Here is a 14,479-nt window from a genome sequence, read left to right on the forward strand (position 1 = left end):
ACTCTCCCCCCAAGGTCCCCCGCTGCTCGCTCTCTCTCTGGGGGTTTGAAGTGAGGAAGAGGGACCCAGGTGTCTCGTTTAGGCTGGGTTCGGGGGAAGGCCATGAACAAGAGGCTGCTCCTCTCCCTCCCAGGGCCCCTCCCCAGGTACCTCTGACCCCAGGACCCCCTAGGGAGAAGGGGATGCAGCCAGACCCTGAGGACCTCCCTGGGGAGGGGTCCAGCAGGGTCCAGAGGCTGAAGGGACCGTCGGGGCTGGGGTGGCCCCTAGGAGGAGCAGGTCTGTAGCCCTGTGTCCCTTCTGCCTTCCAGGCGAGAGCCCTCCCTCCCAGGCGGGACACGTACCTTCCCAAACCAGCCATGGCCGATTTCCTTCAGGTACAGGAGGCTGTGCCGGCCCAGGTCCGTGGACTTGAGGAGCTGCACTGTAACCAAGCAGGGGGTTCAGGCACCCAGTGCGGCCTCCACACCCCCCAGCTTCCTCACCTGGCCCCTGGAGGGGCTGCCCGCTTGGCCTGTTCTGGGGAACTGTCCTGAGTCCCTAGCACCAGCTGCCAACCTTGGGGCCACCATCAGGAGCCAGGGTCTCTCGAGAGCAGGGGCCGCTGCTTCCCAGAAAAGCCACGGAGCTGCAGGCTCCATCCGGGCATCTTTCTGGGTAGGTCTGGAGAAGGTGCCTAAAGCCACCGGGATAGCCGGGCCAGGGACAGCAGAGCCCGGAGCCGGACCCGTCACATGGGCTGCACCAGGCAGGCAGTGTGGCTGAGCAAGAGGCTGGGGCCACGGCACAGGGAGGGCACTGGAGCGGCCCACCCCCACCCTGCCACAGGCTGGCATCCCACACCGGGCGCACCAAAGGCTCCTTTGTTGGGGGCTGCTTGGCACAGCCCCGCACGGAGCACACTGGCCCATTCTCCCCGAGGGCCAGGCCGGGTGAGGTCAGCGGGAGGAAGGGGCCAGCGCTGGCAGAGCCCACTCATGCCTGCCCACGCCCCAAGGGATTCCCCGAATTCTGCTCCCACGCCAACTGCCCAGAGAGCTGACAGGCCTGGGTCTGAGCCTGGCTGCCAGGAGAGCCCAGGAGAGCCCAGGAGAGCCCAGGGGGAGCGGGCTCCTTCCAGGGCCCAGGGACCCAGAAAATGTAGAGGTGGGGCGGGGCGGGGCAGAATTGAGCGTGTGGGCCCACCGGGTGCTCTGTCCTGAGCCCAGCCTGTCTGGACAGCCCTCTCTCACCCTGGGGCGCCCAGGCCCACACTGTCCCTGAGCAAGTGTGGGGGTCCTGACCATGGGTGCTGAGACAGTTCAGAGGCCCTGGGCACTGCCGGAGGCAGCGGGCGGCCGTCCTTCTCTGCAGTCCCCAGTGGGTGGGGCCATTGCCCAGGTTTCTCTCCGCTGACCTCTGGGGCTACTTTTCTGGCCTCACCCCAATCTCTCTCCTCCCTAGAAGCACATTCCCCCCAGAAAACTGAAACCAGAGCTGCAAAAGTAGAGAGACAGGTAACCAGTGCCTTCTTTTGGGCCCCTGTTCTCCGACCCCAGTCCCCACGGCAGTCCTCCAGAGGTGGCTCTGAGAATCTTCCGAGGCCAGGCACATACCTGCCCCTGGACCCAAGGGCAGTACCCCCTCGGATGGTCCCTAGTAGCTCCCAGCAGGGTCAGCACAGGGCTCAGGGACCCCCACAGCCATCCGGGAAGGTCAGAGGGCCTCATGCTCTGAGTGGGTGGCTGCAGTCCTCTGCACCCGGCCACAGATGTGCTCAGAGCTCAAGTGCCAGCCCTGATTCCTGCCTAACTGGGAACCTGTCCTCCAGGAGATGGGGCAGAGTAGGACAGGCATTGAGGCCTTGGCTCCAAAGCTGGGGGCTGGGGGCTGGGGGCCCTCTCTAGGTCCCAGACCAGTGCCTTGGGCCTCTCAGCCCACGATGAAGGCTAGGCTCTCAGGGCCCAGCCAGGCACGGCTCAGAGCAGGTGAGGTGGCCTGCATGGCACCGCGGTAACAGGCCCTGGTGTCAACAGAGCCCCAACAGGGCTGGCAGGGGCCCCTCCCACTGGTCTGACACCGCTCCTGCCTCTGTGTTCCCAGAGGAGCTGGGGGTGGGCAGTGATGGGGGAAGCCCCAGGCTAGAAGCTTCCTGGGAGGGGGCTTGAGATCTGATAGCTCTGAAGGGACCCCCACCCACCACCCAGGCTCCAAGACAGAACCGGGAGGTCCTGAAGCCTGGCCATTCACCCCCAGCCTCCCCAGCACGTCTGCCCCGTGTGAGTGGTCGGCCTAGGACTCTAGGATGGGGGCAGATGAGGCTGTGGCTGAGACCCTGCCTGCACCTGCACTCCTGGGTCAGCCCCACCCCTCGGCCCCTCCTCCCAGCCTGAGTGAAAGGCCAATTCACCACCCGCCCACACGGGCCCCACCAGTGCCTCTCCTCCTGCCATGCACAATGGAACCCGTGTCCCTGAAGGGCTGGCGCTCGAGGGGGCAGGAATCTGGGGTCAAGCATCCCTGGACTGCAGAAGAGCCCTGCCCCCAGCACATGGCCATGACCAGGACCAGAGAGCCTACACCCCGGCCCCTGTACCCACCCCTGCCCCTGTGCATAGCAGCCCCTTGGGCAGGGGAGGCTGGAGGCCGAGGGCTGTCCTGGACCCTGCCGACCCCTGGCCGGCCCCCAGGCCCAGGAGAAAGAGGTACATGCACCTTTGGCCCCACAGTGCAGCCTGCGACGCAGCCACAGGGAGTCCAGGGCTGCACACTGCGTCTACCCCACAGGCCACTCCCAGCCCTGTGCTGCCCCAGGTCACACCCAGCGCCCAGCACCCAGGGAGGCCACCCCATCTCCCCACCCAGCCCTCACCTGAGCGCCCAGGCTGCTTGGCCATGGGCAGGGAGACCTCCGTGAGCGGCAGGACGTACACGTCGGGCCCGTTCTGTGCTGCCGTGGCTGGGGAGCCCTGCGCCAGGTCGGCCACGTACTCGTCCCCCTCCGCATTCTCAAACTCCTGCGAGCCGGGCCGGGCCGGGCATGAGCGGGGCTTCTCGCAGGTCAAGGAAGGGTGTGGCTGGGCCTGGAAAGGCCCCTTTCTTCCAGGCCCGAGCTCCCAGGGCAGGGCAGGAGGGGGTGCTCGGCCCAGAGTTGGAGCCCTCGCCCCTGCAGGCCAACGGCCCAGCACCCCTGCTAACTGCTCTTCCACCTGTCTCCTCTCGCTGACCCCCACGCCCGCCACCAGAGGCTCAGTTGTTCCATGAGGGGCCAGAGGCAGATCCCAGAGGCAAGAGGACCCATCTCAGACTCCAGAAAGGGCGCGATGAGCTGTAGGCACCAGCGCCTCCGCCTCGCCTCAGTTCCCCCATCCCTCCCTGGCAGGCAGCCCAGGCTGAGCCCCACCTTGGGGCCTGAGGGTCTAGAGGCAGGGAACCAAGGGACAGAGGTGAGGGCACTCAGGCCAGCTGGCCCTGCCCATCCAGAATCAGCCCCCGGCACCTTTCAGCCACCCACATCCCCAGCAGCCCCTCACCCCAGGCCGTGCCTGGGGTCCCACCCTCCCATGGCGCAGCTTCGGGGACAGGAATTCCATCACCCCCCACCCCACAGTCCTGTGGGAGAAGCAACTAAGTGCCCCCACCCCTGCCGGGACAAGGAGCATTCCTGGGTGCCTGGGAGCCCGGAGCCAACAGGCCATCTTTACCCTGGGCAGCCCACCTGCCACCGCCATCTGCCCCAGCAGCCTTGGACCTTCACCTGGTGGCCGCACCACCTCCGGAGCTCCCAGGACTCCTTAAGAGCCTGGCCCCGTGCAGCCTAGGGCTGGGCCACTCCCTGCCAGGCTGCTATTTTGAAATGTAGAGGCCACACCTGTATAGGGGAGACCCCACCCCCAAGTCCAGGGCACATTCCTGCGCTAAGAGCCAAAGTCTCCAAAGTCCTGGGCCCAGCTGAACGCAATTGCTCCAGGCACACAATGACAGCCCCAATCCCTGAGCACTCGGTACAGCCTCTCTGTCCCTCCTCACAACCCCCAGTGCCCTGGTGGGGAAACTGAGGCTCAGAGGGATCAAGGGACTTCCAGCTGGATCCTGGCCAGCACCTGGGCTGGTGAGTCCGAGGACAGGCAGGTGCAGTGGGAGGGGAGGCCTGGGCTCCTCACACACTACGTGTGACCCTGGGGACGCCTCCCTTCTCTGGGCTGCAAAGAGAAGGGTGGGTGGCTCTGTCGGTATTCCCGCAGGCCAGGCCCAGCCTGCACTTTCCAAGCACACAGCCTCTAAGGGATGGGGGACGCAGGTGCTGCATAGGCAACTCCCCCTCCTCAGGACTCAGGAGATCACCCCAGAAGCCCCCTCTTGGCCCTCCAATCCCAGCCCCGGCCCGGCCCCGCCCATCTGGGCTTTGTAGAGGGGCCCAGGACACAGATGTTCTCTCTCCCTGGGGTTGGGCCCGGGCTCTAGGCATTACCTGCTGCCCAGGGGCCGGCCAGGTCCTGCCGATGCAGCGTGCAATCAGGTAGCACAGGGTCAGCATTGGGGGCCTGCCCAGCCCCTTCCCTCTGCACAGCTCCCCACCAGGGAGCCCGGGCGCAGGCCCCCAAATCCCAGGAGGGAGCCCAGTGTGGAGGCAGAACTTCCCAGGGGCACACTGGTGCTGGAATGTTCCGGGCACCATGTTCCCAAGGAGGTGAGGAGGGCGCAGGAGGAGGAGCTGTGGCCAGCCCTTGTTTGGGGCCTTGTTCTTACAGTGCCCCGAGGAGGGGCCGCTTATACAATAGCAGCACTCGTCCCACCCAGGCCCCACCTCCACTCCTGCCCCCGCCAAGACCTCGAGGCTCTGGCCTCAGGATCCCCAGGAAGGCGCCTGCGCTGCCTGGCCCAGTCCCCGGTGCCAGCGGGTCAGGGGCACATCCCCAGGGCAGGGTGGGGGCTCTGAGCAGGAGCGCAGACCCCACAGCCTGGGGCCACAGCTTTGCCCCCCAGGCACGCAGCTCCTCACTGGTTGACGGGGCCTGGGCCACCTCAGAGGGCTCTGGAAGGGTGAATGGGCTGGAAAATGTGGCCTTTGGAAAAGGCAAAAAGGCCACATCCAGCACCGTCACCTGCCAGGCCAGCGGGACAGGTGGGCAGAGCCAGCTCCTTGGCCCACTCTGCGTCGTGACATACCAGGAGCAGGGAGGACTCTGGGACTGTCTCCCAAATGGGGGTGACGCCAGCTGGGTTATGGGTCACTTAGTAGGAAGGCGCCCTGAGATACGGACAGGGTGCTGTACGTGCTACAGAATACCTCCCCCCACCCTTCTCCCTCCCTGACTTCTGGCATAGGAACCTGACCTCTGGCCCAAGGGTGGGGCCGACCCCCGTGGGCGTGTGAACCACCGGAGGTCCAGGCCAGGGTGTCATTTGCTCATCAGCAGGAAGGGGACCCATGGAGACTCTGGGAGGGGGAGGCGATGCTGGCCGGGATTCTTTCTGCCTGGCCCTCCCTGCTGCTCAGAGTTACAGCTGGAGGTGGGCTGGGGGTTTGCAGGGAGAGGAGCAGTGCTTGGCACCTGTCCTTGGCCAGGGGCCTTGGCCTCCAGAGGAGCAGCCTAGTGAGGCCAGGCCGTACCCTTGGTGGTGGTGCTCCCTAACCAGCAGGCTGGGCTGTAGCATCACACACTGCCCCCTCCAGAAGACACCCCGCGCAAGGTGACTCCAACTGGCAAGAAGGTCCCTGTGCCGGGAAGCTTGTCTGGGCAGCCCGGACTCCCCTTTGCAGATTGAATTTGGAGGGACGTGAGGGCCCCCTGCAGAGGCAGCTCCTCCACCAGGAGTCCGGCCTCTAGGGAGTCAAGCCCCCTCCCACACCAGCTCCAGAGCCCCCGACGCCCCCTGCAAGGCTGTCCTCAGCCTCCGTGAGTGCTCGGGCCCAACCCCAGGCTGGAGTGGGAGCGTCAGACCACGCCCCCACAGAGGGCCTCAAAGTCGAGGAAGCTGGGGCAGGTCCCTGAGGAGGAGCTATGGAGTCCCTGGGCCAGGGTCCACGTGGTCCCCAGGTGGCCCCACGGCGACTACAGCCACCCAGCAGCCACCTCGATGGCCCCGGGAAGGAGGGAAGCTCAGGGTCAAGTGGACGCTACAGGCCTCGCCTGCGGGATCCCACGGCAGCTCCCACGGCCCCCGGGCCTCACCTTGAACCCGATGCCGCCCTTCTTACAGCACAGGCAGGCCAGCATGAGGACGATGACGGCGAAGAGCCCGGAGAAAGACACAGCCACCACGGCGAGGGAGGACGGCCAGGACAGCTCGCTGAGCGGGGCGCCGTCTGCGGGAAAGCAGCGCGGTGAGAGTGGCCGTGGGTGAGGGCCGGCCAGGCCCCTGCCCCTGCTCTGGGCTCCGCAGCCCCACCTGGACTTGCTGCAATCCAGGCTGGGCCTCAGCACCCTAACCTCTCACCCCAGACCCCACGCCTCACAGTGTGGCGAGCAGGTGGCCAGAGCCTGCCCAGTCCCCAATTCTGGGGTTCACAGATACCCCTGAGAGGTCAGGGTCTCAGGGGCTACAGGGGGACCCCCATCTCCCTCCCGGATCCCAGTCACCCCACCTTGCCCCTCTGGGGCTGGGAAGGGGACGTGGACTCTGTCAAACACGGGAGACCATGTTGCTGGCTGCTATCTGCTGGCCACACACCAGGCTCTGGACAGCGGGGGCTCAAGGCCCTTCCATCCTCTCAGGTGTGGGGACCTCACTGTCCCTGAGAAGGTGGTGCTACCTCTGCCGGGCAGCAGGGCTCCCGCGTGCCACCTGCTGCCTCGAATCCGTCCCCTTGCCAAACCCACTGCCAGGCCCCTCTGGTGCTGTTTCTGTCCTGGGAACCGTGGGGAAACCCCGTTCTGCAGCTGCTGGTCCATGGAGCCCCTCATCCCGGAGGGGAACTGACAGTAGAGCATCCCTCCCAACACCTGAGTATTGAGCTGAGCCCGGCTTCCAAACCAGGACACCTGAGCTGAGCCAGGCTTCGAGGAAGCTCAGTCCATCTGCTGCCCACAGGATGGCATGGTGGGGGCCAGCCTTGGTGTCCCCTGGGCAGGGGAGGGCACACTGACCCGCTGGCTCCATCCCCTGGGCCTGCCCTGTCCCACCACACCCAGCTCCAATCCGTGCCCTTCCCTAAGAGCTTTCTGTCCGGCTGCCCTCCACTTGGCTCTGGAGATTTTCCGGCCACCCCCAGTGCCTCTTGCCACTGAGCACCTGCAACTTCTCAGCTCCCAACACTCCTCAACACTCCATCTCCTGGCCCAGCACACCCCCAAAGGTGTTGTCATCTCTACCCCATGGGACGAGCCAGGAAACAGGGTCAGTGTGGGCGGGACTGCCCGAGGTGGCACAGCTGACCTCACCTGGCATGCTCTGCCAGGGCTGCAGGCTAACGGGGCATCTGGGAAGGGTGCCTGGAGGTGGCGTGAGCTAGAAGACAGTGAGGGCAGCCTGGGCTTCCTGCTCAGGTCTCCAGGTTGTTCCCCACACACGAGGAAGAGGGGACCAGGACAGCTTGGAGTGAGGACCAGACGGGGCTGTGGGGACAAGGAGGCAGGGGGCGGCCAGCAAAGCAAGACCCGGGGCACCGGGGAAGGAAACCAGCTCTGCCACACGTGGAGAAGAGCCAACGGGTAGGGCCGTGAACAGATGTCATCCCAGGCGAGGTTTCCAGGATGTTCGGGCGTGCGTGTCATGCGTGTGAGGACACCCTGCACACTAGGTAAGCCCCCCTGTGTTCTCATACCCGAACGGCAGGAACACAGGCAGGGGCTCACGAGGCACTCAGCAGGCCCCGCCTTCCGAAGCAGCCAGCGCCCTCCGGAACTGCGAGATGGTGCCCACCTGGCATCAGTCCACGCCCCTCTGCCACCTTCACCCATGCCCTCCTGGCCCCTCTCCTGGCGGGCCCTTCCCTCATGGGACACACTGGATGACTGAAGGAACCTATTTGTGGCCTTTTGGGGCCAGGATCTAGCCTCCTGTCCTCAGAGCCGGCAGAGCCCTGGGGCTGGACAGGCCACCTGCTGGGCAAAGAGCAGCCCCAGGAGGCCCGACCTCAGCCTCCCCCTCAACCTCCCCGTCGGAACCAACCTCAGCCACCCTGGGCTCCCCTCCCATGGCCCCATCCCCTCCCTGGTCCTTCCCTGAACAGAGGCAGCTGGCCTCAGCCTCCCCGCCAGGACCCCATCCCCTCCCTGGTCCTCCCCCGAATGGAGGCAGCTGGCCTCAGCTTCCCCACCAACCTCCCTTTCAGACCCCACCTCAGCCACCCTGGGCTCCCCTCCCAGGACCCCATCCCCTCCCTGGTCCTCCCCCTTATTGAGGCAGCTGGCCTCAGCCTCCCCCGCCGCCAGGACCCCACCTCAGCTACCCTGGGCTCCCCATCCCATGCCTGGTCCTCCCCCGCACTGAGGCAGCTGGCCCTGGGGCACAGCCCTGCTATGAGTCCCCCCTCCCCTCTAGAAGGCCCCGGTCCCAGTGCTGGGCAGCCATGGGGGGTCATTCAGTACCACGTGCTGACTCTAGTGGAGGGCAGAGGTGGGCAGGGACACCAGACAGGCCTGCCCGTGAGCCCAAGGCTGTGTCCCTGAAGGTGGATGTGTAGGGGTGGGGGATGGCCACACAAGCCAGCCAGAGCCAGAGGGTTGCAAGGAGAGACGGCACACCTAGGCTTTCAAATCCACAGAAGCAGTCGGTTTCTGGAGCCCCTACCAGTGCCCAGAGCAGCAGAAACCACAGCGGTTCCCATCTGAGGGTCAGAGCAGCTGTCCGAAGCTCCAGAGACCCTCCCTCATCAGAGTCACTGCCACCCTTGCCAGGCGCGGTGGCTCACGCCTGTAATCTCAGCACTTTGGGAGGCCAAGGCAGGTGGATCACTTGAGGTCAGGAGTTCGAGACCAACCTGGCCAACATAGTGAAATCCATCTCTACTACAAATACAAAAATTAGCTGGGTGTGGTGGCACAAGCCTGTAATCCAAGCTACACAGGAGGCTGAGGCAGGAGAATTGCTCGAACCCAGGAGGCGGATGTTGCAGTGAGCCAAGATTGCACCATTGCACTCCAGCCTGGGTGACAGAGTAAGACTCCGCCTTAAAAAAGAAAAAAAAGGAATTACTACCGCCCCACTTCGCAGATGAGGACACTGGGTCCCATGGAAGTGAGGTCGTTTGTCCAGGACACCAGTGAGCCCAGCCCTGTCCTCGTGGCCACGAGAGGACCCTGGGCAGAGGAGGGGGATTCCCACAGTCTCTCGGCCGCAGGCTGATGCCTCCCTCAGGCCCACCTGCTTTCGGCCACCCTGGCACCCACAGCCGAGTGCACCTGCCACCGCCTCTGCATTCCTGGAGACTTCTCTGTGCCCTCGTCAGAGGCACCTGCTGCCTGGGCCCCACTGGCTGTCAGCTTGTAAGACAGACCAGGCTCTGACCCCAGATGCCAAGGGCCAGGACTAGTGCCCTGGGAACCATGACACCTGTTGTAATAATCCTGCACACAAACGTGCCCACGTATGTGCATGCATGAAAACACATGAAACACACATGCACACACACCTCATAAAACGAGAAACATACATGCACACGTAGCATGCATACAAACATGTGTGACCATGTGCACACTACACAGGCCAAGACACGAACGTTCATGCAGACATGCACACACGCATATGCATGTGTACATACCACACGCGTGCACACACACCCACACCCACACACGCACGCACACATACCCATACACGCATACACATATAACCACACGTGTAGACAGATACCACACATGCGTAGACACACACACACACGCACCCACATGCACACACATACCCACACGCATGCACACATGTGCGCATGCACCCACACATGTGCACCCACACACGCGTGCACACACCCACACGCACACACAAGAATGCACATATGCGCACACACACCCACATGCACACCCACACCCACATGCGCGCACACACCCACACGCACACACAAGAATGCATATGCGCACACACACCCACATGCACACCCACACGCACACACATGAATGCACATATGCGCACACACATCCCCTGTCTCAGTCCCCACTATTGGCCTGTTCAGTAGATATCATCCTCACTTTACAAGTATGAAAACTGAGGCTCAGGGATGTCACAAGCACACCCAAAGGTTGGCCCGGCTCTGCCAGCTCCACTGCCCTGCTCCAGATGCCATGCCTGCCCCTCCACAAGCCACGTGGGAGGCCCCACTTATCTCCTTGGGACCAGTCCCCACTAGCAGGTGGGGAGGCCTCTGTGGGGTCTGCTTGCCTGTCCCTCTCATTAAAGCCTCACTCTTCCCAGATGCGAGAAGGGGTAACTGGGACCTCAGCCCAGAAACTCATGCCCAGGAAGACACAAGTTGCACACGGCTTTGTTTCTGAAACTTCTTGAAAGCCCATTTAAACCAGCATCCCACTGTTCAACCCTCTGCTACCACACACACCGCACAGTGTCCCCCAGGCTCTTCCAAGCCCGGCCCTCTGCTGCCACACATGCCGCACGGTCCCCAGGCTCTTCCAAGCCCGGCCTGGCCATACTGCGGTCCCTGGTCCTCCCGCAGGCCTTATGAGAGCCCAAGTAGCTGCACTGAAAGGTCACTTCAAAGCAGACCCCCCAACCCTGGTGACCCCTGCTGCCCCCCCCAGCCCTCCACTGCGCTGCTGAGGCTGTGCCCCCGGCCATGGTGAGAATGGGGGCAGTTCTGCCTCCTCTGCAGCTGGGTTGGAGGGTGCCTATGTGAGCCTGCGGTGGATACACCGTGACACCAGCATGCACACACGTGTCCAGGCTGTGGCTTAAGGCCATTGTCCACACAAGGAACCAGGGCCTCACCCATGGTGGGTAAAATGCACCAGGACTGTCACAGCCCGTGAGTCCTCTGTCCACCAGCCTTGTCCACTGGCGCTGAATCAGCCACCTTTGAGACCCCCCAGAGGGTGACTCTATTTCTTTTTGTTTTAGAGATGGGGTCTCACTGTGTTGTCCAGATGGGAATGCAGTGGTGTGATCACAGCTCACTGCAGCCTGGAACTCCTGGCCTCACGCAGTCCTCCCCGCCCAGCCTCCCAGGTAGTTGGGATGATGGGTGTGACAGGCATGTGCCACCCGGCCTGGCTGGTGACTATTTCTACTGTTCCTGCTGCGTCTCCTGGTCTGCACTCTGCCGTGAGGGAGGGCAGGGCCTTCACACCCACTTGCTTTTTTCCTATCAGTGCTCAAGACACTATCATTCCCATTTATTTACGTCACACTTAGGCGCTCCTTTTCGTTCCAATAAGCTGTAATGTGTTACTATAATTGTTTAGTTTGATTCTCAGATTGCCCCAGATTTGGTAAGGGGGCTCCTGGTGTATGCAGAACAATGGCCCCTAGAGCTGTCCACCTCCCGATCCTCGAAACATGAGACTCTGGGTGCCTTGCATGGCAAAAGGAGCTTTGCAGGCGGGATTAAGGTAAGGACCTGAGGCGGGGCCATTAGCCCGGATTGCCAGGCGAGCCAGGGTCATCCTGAGGGTCTTTGGACGAGGGAGGCAGGAACTGGAGATGAGAGGAGAAGTGACTGCAGAATCAGAGGCCATGGGGGCCATGGGGGCCGTGGGGGCTGTGGGGGCTGGGAGCCGTGGATGCGAGGGGCTGGAAAGGCCAGGGGTGGACTCTCCCCAGAGCCCAGCCTCCACCGCGTTGACTGTAGCCCATGAAAGTGACTTTCGGCCGGGCGCGGTGGCTCACGCCTGTAATTCCAACACTTGGGAGGCCAAGATGGGTGGATCACCTGAGGTTAGGAGTTCAAGACCAGCCTGGCCAACATGGTGAAAACCCTATCTCTACTAAAAATACAAAAAACTAGCCGGGCATGGTGGCGTGTGCCTGTAATCCCAGCTACCTGGGAGGCTGAGGCAGGAGAATCGCTGGAACCCGGAAGGCAGACGCTACAGTGAGCTGAGATTGCGCCACTGCACTCCAGTCTGGGCGACAGAGACTCTGTCCCCCCAAAAAGAAAAGAAAATAAGTGACTTTCAATTTCTGACCTCCAGAACCTCCAATAATAGACCCCATGAAATCTGCAGTCAGCGGCCACAGCAGCCCCAGGAAACTCACACAACAGCCCTTCCAAGGGGCTCCCCAGCAAAACCTTCGTGGTATCTGCCCCCAACCCCTGTGCCTCCTGGGACACAAGACAGGCCCAGCAAGGGTGGGGGTGCCACGGAAAGCTTGGTGGCTGGGCAGGTCCCCAGAGGGCAGCCATCAGTCCTCAAAGACATGCTCAGATGCAGTGGCACCAGCTGGTCCCAAGGTGGGGGTGGTGAGGGCACATCTGCTGTGCACACATGGCTGGACGCGCTGGGGGCAGGTCCAGGTCGGCTTCAAGGACTCTGCCCAGGCTAACCTTAGAGGCCTCTGGTGCCAGCAATTAGTTAGTTTCTTTTTTTCTTTCTTTTTTTCTCTCTTTCTCTTTCTCCCTCTCTCTCTTTCTTTTTTGACAGAGTCTCACTCTGTCACCCAGGCTAGAGTGCAGTGGCATGATCTCAGCTCACTACAACCTCCACCTCCCCAGTTCAAGTGATTCTCCCACCTCAGCCCCCCAAGTAGCTGGGATTACAGGCACCTGCTGCCACCACCCCCGGCTAATTTTTGTATTTTTAGTAGAAATGGGGTTTCACTATGTTAGCCAGGCTGGTCTCGAACTCCTGACTTCAGGTGATCCACCCACCTGGGCCTCCCAAAGTGCTGGGATTACAGGCATGAGCCACCGGGCCCACTCTTTTTTTTTCTTTTTGTTTTTTGAGACAGAATCTCGCTCTGTCACCCAGGCTGGAGTGCAGTGGTGCAATCACGGCTCATGGCAGCCTCAAACTCCCAGGCTCAAATAATCCTCCCACCTTAGCCTCCCAAGTAGCTCAGACCACAGCCTTGCGCCACCACACCCGCTAATTTTTACATTTTTTTTGTAGAGACAGGTCTCACTATGTTGTCCAGGCTGGTCTCAAACTCCTGGGTTCAATCGATCCTGCTGCCTTGGCCTCCAGTTTCAAAGTTAATGTCTATTTGGCCATTGTCCGGCTCTGGAACGTTGGCTCTGCTGAGAGGTTGGGGTGGGAAGAGGCAGAGCCAGCCACAGGGAGCTGGCAGGGGACCACGAGCAGGGAAGAGAAGGAGGTGCTTGGGGTGGAGACACCCCCACAACAGGCTGCTGGCTTTGAGTCAGTCCCACCCTCCTGGGAGTGGCCCCTCACCTGTGAGCCTCCCTGAGCAGTGAGGACTCGGCCCCATCCCCGCCCCGGCCAGCCAGCCTCCCTGTCCCCATCCCCCAAAGTCCACTTTTAACCACCCTTTCCACGGAGGTGTGGACGCATCGTCGGTGTGACCGTCATGCCCACCAGGTGGCACTCTCAGCCATTTTACATGCGCGGTGGAGAGGACAGGAGGCTCCCGAGACTCTGGGCCATGCACAGAGGAACAGGGAGGCCAGCTCCAGGCACAGCGTGGCCTCAGCTCAAAACACAGGCGTGGTCCAGGATGGCACTTGCTCAGCGCAGAGCTGGGGGATCCCAGCTTGGGGTGCCACCGCCTGCAGCGTTGCCGGAGGGTTCTGAGAGTGGCCTGGCTGAGCCTGAGGGTGGCCCCACAGCCCAAGGCCTTGGCCACACCTGGCTCGGTGAGCCCCCACCCCCGCAAGCTGCACACGTCCCAGGCGGAAGCCGCCTCCAGCAGCCCCAGGTCCCAGGAAGCCTGTGCAAGACCCTGGAGTCCTGGGAGACGTCACCTGACCTGGCCCAGCTTCTACAGGGCTGTCCCTAGGACTGGGTGCTCACGGCAGCACACGGTGGCCCTGGTCAAAGCCAAGAGCTAGGAAGTTTTCTGTGTTGGGTCCAAATGCACTTCCCCTCAATCCCATCCAGCTCTGCCTGGGGCCATGCAGCCCCTACCTCCTGTGTCCACACAGCCCCACTTCCCCCAGCCATGCAGCCCCACCTCCCGTGGCCACACCTGGTCCTCCAGCATCCTGGACCCCTCTGGCTCCACAGTCTCTCTCCTCAGCACGTCGCCCCACAGTTAGCAATCCCCACCCCTGATGAGGCCAGGACTGTGTGGAATCCAGGGGCCCCACGGTGGGTGGCCATCGGGTGTGATCCCCACGGAGTAAGGTGAGGCCTCCACTCTCTCCACCCACACCGCCTCTTCTGGAACCTTGGGCCCTGCCTGCCCGGGGCTCCAGGCTCTGCTCACCCATCGGGTGTGCCTGGCATGCATGTCCCGTGGGTGCGGGCGTGACCCCCACATGCTGGCTCAGTCTGAGGTTCCAAGACTCCCGGCCATTCCCCCCACAACAGCAGGTGCGCCCAGGGTGAGCACGGTGCCCAGGGTTGCCCCTGCATGCTGCTTCCACCCAAGCTGCCTTCCCGCAGGGACGGGTGGCCAGGGTGGCCAGCACACAAGGTGTGGCTCTCTGCCC

At 62.8% G+C, this 14,479-nt stretch overlaps 1 protein-coding gene across 6 annotated transcripts in view; it reads right to left on the reverse strand.

Moving 5' to 3' along the window:
• Window positions 1-14,479, reverse strand: part of AATK (apoptosis associated tyrosine kinase) — a 42,589-nt gene that overhangs the window by 11,205 nt on the left and 16,905 nt on the right. For 5 of the 6 annotated variants that reach the window (XM_054458577.2, XM_054458574.2, XM_063656322.1 and 2 more), the window contains 3 exons: window positions 6,156-6,289; window positions 2,852-2,996; window positions 345-424 (listed from right to left, as the gene is read on the reverse strand). In XM_054458577.2, coding sequence (XP_054314552.2) covers window positions 345-424; window positions 2,852-2,996; window positions 6,156-6,289 — 359 coding nt within the window. Of the gene's footprint in view, window positions 1-344; window positions 425-2,851; window positions 2,997-6,155; window positions 6,290-7,364; window positions 8,064-14,479 lie in introns of those variants that run through there. The other variant, XM_063656320.1, reaches the window with a different exon arrangement.

This window comes from Pongo pygmaeus, chromosome 19 (genome assembly GCF_028885625.2).
Source record: "Pongo pygmaeus isolate AG05252 chromosome 19, NHGRI_mPonPyg2-v2.0_pri, whole genome shotgun sequence".
Taxonomy (NCBI): Eukaryota; Metazoa; Chordata; class Mammalia; order Primates; family Hominidae; genus Pongo; species Pongo pygmaeus.